At 47.3% G+C, this 8313-nt stretch overlaps 2 protein-coding genes across 5 annotated transcripts in view; one reads left to right on the top strand and one right to left on the bottom strand.

Annotated features, from left to right (window-relative positions):
• The first annotated feature begins 2 nt into the window (after nt 1-2).
• On the top strand, nt 3-4855 carry Ncbp2as2 (NCBP2 antisense 2 (head to head)). 2 transcript variants are annotated; one of them, XR_007344117.1, is made up of 2 exons: nt 32-720; nt 4843-4855. XR_007344117.1 is itself a non-coding variant. In XM_048794182.1 (1 exon), exon 1 carries the CDS (start codon nt 137-139, stop codon nt 434-436), a length of 300 nt encoding a protein of 99 aa, XP_048650139.1. In that variant the 5' UTR covers nt 3-136; the 3' UTR covers nt 437-871. The 2 variants fall into 2 exon arrangements, 1 of the variants encoding a protein (XP_048650139.1); XM_048794182.1 differs by lacking the exon at nt 4843-4855 and having other exon boundaries at nt 3-871.
• The window catches only part of Pigz (phosphatidylinositol glycan anchor biosynthesis class Z), a 15154-nt gene continuing 8828 nt past the window's right edge, over nt 1988-8313 (bottom strand). The window contains exons 2-3 of one of the 3 annotated variants that reach the window (XM_015486831.2): nt 6188-6396; nt 1988-3831 (exon numbers count right to left, since the gene is read on the bottom strand). In XM_015486831.2, the coding sequence (XP_015342317.1) occupies nt 2288-3831; nt 6188-6305 (1662 nt within the window). In that variant the 5' untranslated portion in view covers nt 6306-6396 and the 3' untranslated portion in view covers nt 1988-2287. Of the gene's footprint in view, nt 5189-6187; nt 6400-8313 lie in introns of those variants that run through there. The other 2 variants (XM_048794180.1, XM_048794181.1) reach the window with 2 other exon arrangements.

The following is an 8313-nucleotide window of genomic DNA, read 5'->3' on the forward strand; positions in this document are numbered from 1 at the left end:
GAAAGTGGAAGTCGTCCGATCCAATCCCAGCGCGGCAGTGTCGTCATCACTCGGGCGCACACGTGGTCCGTCGTCTGACGCGGCCGATCGGAAGGCGAGAACGGCGTGTTCCCGGTTCCGGGGTGCTCAGAAAAGGATGGTTCTCCGGCGTCTGTTGGCTGCTCTGCTGCACAGCCCGCAGTTGGTGGAACGTCTGTCAGAGTCGCGGCCCATCCGGCGTGCGGCCCAGCTCACTGCTTTCGCACTGCTGCAAGCGCAGCTGCGCGGCCAGGACGCAGCCCGCCGCCTACGGAAAGTCGCTGCCGAGCCCGTGAGCTCCCTTGGCCGCCGCGTTGCGCGATTCAGAGACACTTTTACCCAGGAGCTACGTCGCGGTCTCCGGGACCGCCCGCGGCCACCGCCAGATAACCATAGGGGCCCCGGGGCAAACTCGTAAGCTTGGACTGGGATGGTCCGAGGTCGCCTACTTTCCCATTTGTGTGGTACACCGACCTTGGCGTTAAGCAGTCCTCCCAGGCCCTGCTCACAGCTTCGAATCCTGATTCAGATTATCGACCTTCAGACGTCCGGCTCTTAAGAGCTCTGGCCCAAACCGACATCTTCGTCGAAATCTCGTGATTGAGCAGGGTACAATGTGGAGAAAGCTTTTAAAGACTCACAGGTAGGCTGGACCCAGGTATAACACAGAGAGCCATGGACACACATCCAGAAAGAGCGCCTGTCCTCTGCAAATGGAACTAGAATTCTTGGTAGATGCTGCTGCGGCTGCACCGGTACAGCCAGGTACTAATTCCAGAGAAGATCGTGGATTGAAAGACAACCTTGCAGCTGCCAAATTCTCTGATTAAATGTGTGAGCTGATTAAAAGGCATGAATGTGGTACTTCTCTGACAAGATAGATTGGGAATCCTGGGGATTGTAGGCTCATGGTAATATGGTTAACACATTGAATGCTGTTCTGTGCTGGCACTTGCTAATTGCATTCTGTGGTTTATCTAACTCCTTACAAGCACATTCATAATGAGGAAATGGGGGCCACTTCTCAACTCCCCAAAGCCTGGCAGAATGGGGTGTCAGCATAGGTATTTGACAACAGGCACCTATGTCCTTAATCACAGCTCTCTGCAGCATTTACCTTACTTCTTAGGAATTGCCTTCTTCAGTACCACTAGGCATGAATATACTGCCTCTCCTGTGGGAAATACTGTCACTTTGAGGCTTCAAGCAAAATTTCTGATCTTGTCTACTTAAGCTACACAGTTAATCATGCAACCTAGAAAGTTTGAAGCCATAGGAAAAGTTTTAGACTGGTTACAGATACTGATAAAGCATTGTGTATTCTCAGTTTCCATTGGGGCAGACTGAGGGCCTCAGATACAGGATTGTGGGAGAATAATTTGTGGGTGTGCTGGGAATTGAACCCAGGGCCTCCAGCCTGCTAAACAGTCACTGTATCACTAAGCTATGCCTGAAGCTTCTGGGAGAATGATTCTTAAGGGTAAGATGTAGAAATGGCTGGAGAGTTTCCCACCACCTCTCAAGGACAGAAGTAGAAGACAGTGCTGGAAAATTTTTCCAGAATGACTTGTTTTGGTAATGACCAAACATTGAGAGAGCAGACACAAAGTGCCATTAAATACAGTACCATTCCATGTTCAAAGAGCTTTGTGAGAAACATGCCTGTTGATCCAGGGGACATGTGCTGTGGGTTCCAAGAATGATATTATCTGACAGACATCTCAGGGATTCTCTTATCTGTACAGATTGGAAGATGGCTGGATGAATAGAAGGGGCCTTCTCAAAAGTCACTGAGTAGCAGACCAGGAACTAGAACTTGGATCCCTGAATCTGAGCCACTTATTCTCTCCTTCACCATAATCTCTCATGTGTCTGCAAGGCCTCAACATGCCAGTCCTTAGGAGACCAAAGAGGTAAAGCTTTGTGGCAAGTTTGGGAAAGGTCATTCAGGAACGTGATTAGCAGTGCATTGTCTTTTCACAATCAGGTACTATTGTATATTTAAAACATTACAGTGGCTGGAAGGCATAGGGCAGGAACAGACATTAGGTGCCATTGATTATACCAGGATTATTGGGACCTTGGCAGCAGAACCAAGACTGGTCAGATCTTTGGTGTCTGAAGGAAAAGGGAATGGGCTTACCCAGAGGGCAGAACAACCAATGGCTGAGCCCAGAAGAGGCAGCAGTGGGGATCCTGAAGGAGGACCAGGGCCCTATGGCAATGTCACAGCCCAGCTGCCTTCATACAAGGTGGAGTAGCATAGATTCTATAGCTGAATCTTGGGCAGTGGCTGCTCCAGTTCCATGATGTGAAGACTAAGGTGGTCCTTCCAAGCCCCACTCAGCAGAGAGGACAGGACTGGTGGGTCCTCCAGGGTCAGGTGGGGAAACATGAGTGTCTCATTCTTGAGGGGAAAGCTGCATTTCTCCACGGTATGCCTGGTCGTCCCAGGGGTCACCACAAAGAGGCGGCAGAGCCATGGCCCACCAGCCACCTGGCAAGCTGGTTGTCTGGTAAGGTTGTTAAGCGCTTGGCAAAGTACCCAGTCCTCATTTCCACCCATGTCCACCACCTCTACAGATGACTCCAGGCCTGGGAGGTGGAGGAGGTGCTGGGGGGGCATGTAGGTATGAGTAAAAAGGAGTGTGTAGTGGGTTGGCATGCCTGGGAGCACAGGTGCATGGACCACCTGTTCCAGGTATTTTAAGCCAGGTACCAGGCCTCCCTGATGCAGGCAGCCAAAGAAGAGGGCACCTAGGGCATTAAAGAGGACCAGGGTCCCCTTCCAAGGCACAGGTTGGGTTTGTGGACTACAAAGCAGGACTAGGGGGACCAGGAGGGGAATCAGGAATCGAGCCTCCTGGTGGCTAAAAGCAGACAGCAGGGCCAGGGGCGTGAAGTAGAGGAGAAGGAGGTAAGACCTGGGACTGGACAGCAGGCTCTGGGCCCGTAGGGCCCTCTGGAGGCCCATTTGTGCAAACGCCTGGAGGCTGACTTGCAACTGTTGCCAAGCAGCCTGTAGTGCCTGGGCATGTAGCACCCCAAAGAGCAGGAAGCCATTGACTACTAGGTGAGTGAGTCGCACATGTGTGCCGTGCCTTGCAAGGTTTTGGGGATCCAGGTTGTACTGTAAAAAGTTGACAGGTGTAAGGACAAGGCTACTGGATCTTGAGATGCTGGAATAGTACCAGCTGTCCATGGCCACAAATACTACTGTAGTGAGTGCTGCCCCAGGGAGCAGCACCAGAGCTTCCCAGATCAGGGACTTGAAGCCAGGGTCCTTGACTCCACGAGTGCCCCAGACGAAGAGGGGGATCAGAGCAAAGGCCAGAAAGGTGGGCCGGTTGAAGAAGCCAGCAGCCACGATGGCCCCAAGAAGCCAGTTGTACCACCATGGACATGAGGTAGGCTTCTTGGATGTGGGGCTCCATGCCACATGAGGGGACACCAGCACCAGCAGCCATGTGAAGAGCAGTCCCTCGATGGTGTTGGAGAAGGTCCTTGTGTAGAAAACCAGGGTGACGTAGGAACCAGACAGCAGGGCCAGGGCGTTCCAGCGATCTGCCCCCCACTGCGGGGCCAGGTGGTACACAGCCCCATCCAGGGCAAAGGAGAGGGTGGTGAGGAGGAGTCGGGGCCCTACCAGCAGCACATAGCCACTCATCAGGCCAGGCCACAGTCCCAACTCTTCCCAGAGCCTGAGCAACCAGAAGGCAGAGCCAGAGGTCAGCAGTGGGAAGACCACCGTGCGGCAGGAGCTGCTGGGGTAAAACTCCCAGGGCCGTGAAGCCTGCACGCCCAGGATGTCCTCTGCAGAGAAAGAGGCAGAGGTGAGCCAGTTTCCAGCTCTGGGCAGAATTCTAGGATGGCACCCTAAACTCCCCACCCTCTAGTGGACATTTCTTGTACCCCTTGGACTAGTACAGTGTAGATTTTACTCCTGTGGTTAGGTTAGGTTAGGTTATATGGGAGTACTGACTGAAACAGGAGAATATTGGATGGGCCTGACCTCATCACAGCAGCCCTTTAACAGCAAAGAATTTTCTACAGCTGGATGCAGAAGAAGCAAGCAGAGATTCAAAGCATTGATATGCCCCTACTGGCTTAAAGAAGGAAGGGGCTGTTGGCAAGGAGGGTGGGCAGCCTCCAGAAATTAAGAGCAAGGGACTACAGTCCCATAACTGAAGTGAATTAAATTCTGTCAACAAGAATGAGCTTGGAAGCAGATATTTCCTCAGAGCTTCCAGACAAGAACTCAGTCCAAAAGCATGATACACTACGATCTCAGTCACACAAAATGGGATATTGTGTATATACGCACACAACCTAGAGGGACACATCCAACTAAGCTGCTTGTGACTGGATGACTTTGTTCTTTGCTTGTGTTTTTATTTTTCCTGTAATGTTCAATTAACTTTTTTAAAAAATAAAAATCTATTTTAAAAATCTGAAAGAAAAAACAAAAAGAACTCAGTCTAGTCCTTACCTTGATTTCAACCTTGTGAAACCCTGAGCAAAGATCCCAATGCTGGACTTCTGATCTACAAAACTGCAAACTAATAATTTAATTTCAAACTGTAATTTTAAACTGCTAGGTTTGTGATGGCTTGTCATACAGCAGTAGAAACTAATATAGAGGAACTCAAGGTGGTTGAGGCCACACTCTGTTGGAGACAAAGGGAACAGTACTTGGGAGATTAGGTGACAGTGTACCCTGCAAGGGTATGGTAGGGAGCAGGGGAGACTTCATTCCTTTTTTAATATTTCTAGGATCAGAACTCATCTCTAAGAAAGATTTTTGTCAGGAAAAGAGGTTGTGAGTGTAGGGACAGAGAACAGACAATAAGGGTTATGGAAAAATATAATCTTAGTTTTGTTTATGATACTTAAATTTTTACAAGAAAAAGGAATTCAAGCAGTATTTATATAATTTCAAAAATACTTGCTGCTTGAGGTTGATCTGTGACCCTGTTCCCCAGTGTTCCATAGCTCATTGTTTGGGGTAAGGGAACAAATTTTAATTTCTGCATCTCCAGTCCAAACCCCACTGTCCATAGCATTTCATGCTTGATAACCTTGCTGGCTGTTAGAGCTGATTATATGGCCTGGGGATCATTCAGGCTCTTTGCTTCTGCTACTTATTCCTCCAGTCTTTTGGCCATTTGATCTATATCAGAAGGTGAAAGGGAAACAGAAAATCTAGCGTCAAGTCAATCCAGCTGCTGTATACAATTCAGGTTTAAAAAAACACTTAGGACATAAGACCAAAATTTTCAATTTAAAATCCAAATCTACCTACTGATTCATGTGGCAGAGATAGCAAATCCCCCTTCCTGTCTTAGTGTCTTTAGCTGAACACTTAATCAGATACAAAAACTTTGTTTCCTAGCTTCCTTTGCAACTAAGTGTAGTCAAGTGTCTGACCAGTGGGATGGAAATGGACAAAAAGCATATGATTTACAAAATCTGACCTTAGAGGGAGTAGGCATGTCCATTTCCTGTTTGCTAGAAAGACAGTTTTAGATTTGAAAGTTCCGTCTTGAACCACGAGGAGGAAGTCACACACTGATAGCATCCAAAAGTCCTCATAGACCCTGGCAACCATCCTCTTGATATACCTTTCACCACCTAGTAGATTTTGGTTTTGTTTGTTTTCTGCAGTGCTGGGATAGAACCCAGGGCTTCACACATACTAGGCAAGTGCTCTACCACTGAGCTACATCCCCAGCCCCTAGTGGATAAGTTCTAACAAGTGAGTATCCCATGTCTGGGTTCCCTCTCTCCTTCCTTGAACTACAGTGGGAAATTTTTCATATTCTCGGATCACAACTCTGTGTAAGCTTCCCCAGACACTGGGAAAGCCCAACTCTCATCCTTCCGTTAAGGAGTCCATCATAGCTTTCATTCTGAATGACCTGTTGGTCCAAGCAGGAAAACATCAAAGAGGCTGGTGTTTCATCAGTATCATCCAGAAGGTCAGTGTTGCCACTCAGGAAGAAGATGTGAGTCCCCACTCCCAAGCTGTTGTCCCAGAGAGGCTAAAACAGCTTTGCTTGTGGAGTTACTGTACAAGCCTGTACAGACGTGCTTTCCTTTCCCCACTAAATAGCCAATCAGCCTCTCAGCCACTCAGCTGCTGCTTGTCTTAACCACATGAGAACTTTACCTGCCATGACTTCTGGTGACTGGAAGAACTCATCCGGGTGCACGTAGCCCGTCTGCGGAAGAAGACACCATAGCACTCGCAGCAGGCTGAGGCTGCTCCAAATCACCCAAACTGCCATCTTCAGATCAAACTGTTGCCAAACACTGGACCAAGATCCTGCAATGACTTCCCAGCTGCAACAGGTGCTACTTGGATCCACAGGTTTGTGTCTGCTGAGGATAACATTTATTATTATAATGTAAATTATAATATGTTCAACTGTCTGAACAAACTAAAAATGGAGCTATATGAACAAAAATAATCATCATGACAGTAGCTGCTTTTCCTACGTGACCACTAAGTACCAGGCACTTGACATACATATCTTATTTAATCCTTTCCACAGTCTAGGGCAATGGCTGTTTTTATACTTCTCTTATAGACGTGGGAATTGAGGCCTCTGTTGAGTAATCTGCTTGTTTGTTAATTATATTTGCTAAGGATCTATAATGGTTAGTTTTAATGAAATAACTTTACTGGGCTAAGAGATACCCAGATAAATAGCTGGTAACACATTGTTTCTGGAAATGTCTATGAAAGTGTTTCAGGAAGAGATTAGCATTTGAATGGGAGTAAAGAAGATAGCCCTGGCCAGTGTGAGTGGGCACCCTCCAGTCCACCAAGGGCCTGAACTGAAGAAAAGGTGGAGTACCGGTGGATTTACTCTCTTCTTGAACTGGGACATCCATATTTTCCTGCCCTCAAACATAAGAGCTCCTGCTTCTTGGCCCACTGAAGTTCTGGGACTTAACACTACCATCTCCATCCCCTCTTGGACCCAGATCCTCAAGCCTTTGGGCTAGGACTGGGAGTTGTTACTTACACTCCTCTTGTTCTCAGGCTTTGGACTGGGACAGACCATTGGTTTTCCCATTCTCCAGACTTTCAGTCTCAATTGTGAGCTAAATTATAATAAATAATGAAGTCAATTCTCTATTGGTCCTGTTTCTCTGGAGAGCCCTGATTACTACAGTGTCTAAAAATGACATTCACAAGTAGGACTAGGGTACCCCACAAATCTGGGTCTCACAGCACCATCCTGATCACCAGCTCCTATCCATAGGCCAGCATGGCCCTGTTTTCTGCAGTTCTGAAAACTTGAAAACCTCAATGGATTACACATATTTCCCCATAAAAATTAACTACACTCGTCCCCAAGGTCTACAGCAACTCCTGCCAAATTTCACATGCTCTGGAACCTGCCTTTTGAAAGGTAATGGGAGCTGACATAATTGCCCATAAAGATAATTCTGAGTCCCTCAATTCAAAAATCAGCGAGAATCTGAGCCCACTGCATGATGGACCTATATGTCTGAAACATTTATTTATTTATTTATTTATTTATTGGTACTGGGATTGAACCCAGGAATGCTTAACCACTGAGCCACATCCCAACCCTTTTTATATTTTATTTGGAGTCAGAGTCTCGCTGGGTTGCTTAGGACCTCTCTAAGTTGCTGAAGCCAGTTCAAACTCACAGTCCCCCTGCCTTAGCCTCCCTAGCCACTGGGATTACAGGTGTAAGCTACCACACCCACCTGTCAGAAACATTTCTGGCAAACAGAAATGGAAGAATGAAAAACAGATGTGACAATCTGTTTTTCATTCCTCCAGAAATGGTGGCTTTGCTCTATTGTCCTAACTTTGATATTTTAAAGCCTGACCTTAAATATCTTTTGCTCTTGGGTGTGATGTTGTATCAGAGGAGACAAGATGGACTAAAGAAACAGCAGAACCCAGCAGATGTTGGCAGCAAGGAGCCTCTTTTTCTTTTGTTCTCTGTGTGTGTATGTGTGGTACTGGGGATTGAATCCAGGGCTTGCACAAGCTAAGCAAGTACTCTACCACTGAGCTACATACCTCTATCCTTTTTTTTTTTATATATTCAGATAGGGTCTTGCTAATGTGCCCAGGCTGGGCTCAAATTTGCAATCCTTCTACCTCTGCCTCCCTAGCTGCTGGGATGACAGGAATGTACCACCACACCCAGCCTGGATTGATTTTTTTTTTTTTTAGTTGTAGATGGACACAATTTCCTTCCTTCCTTCCTTCCTTCCTTCCTTCCTTCCTTCCTTCCTTCCTTCCTT

This window comes from Marmota marmota, unplaced genomic scaffold (genome assembly GCF_001458135.2).
Source record: "Marmota marmota marmota unplaced genomic scaffold, marMar, whole genome shotgun sequence".
Classification (NCBI taxonomy): Eukaryota; Metazoa; Chordata; class Mammalia; order Rodentia; family Sciuridae; genus Marmota; species Marmota marmota.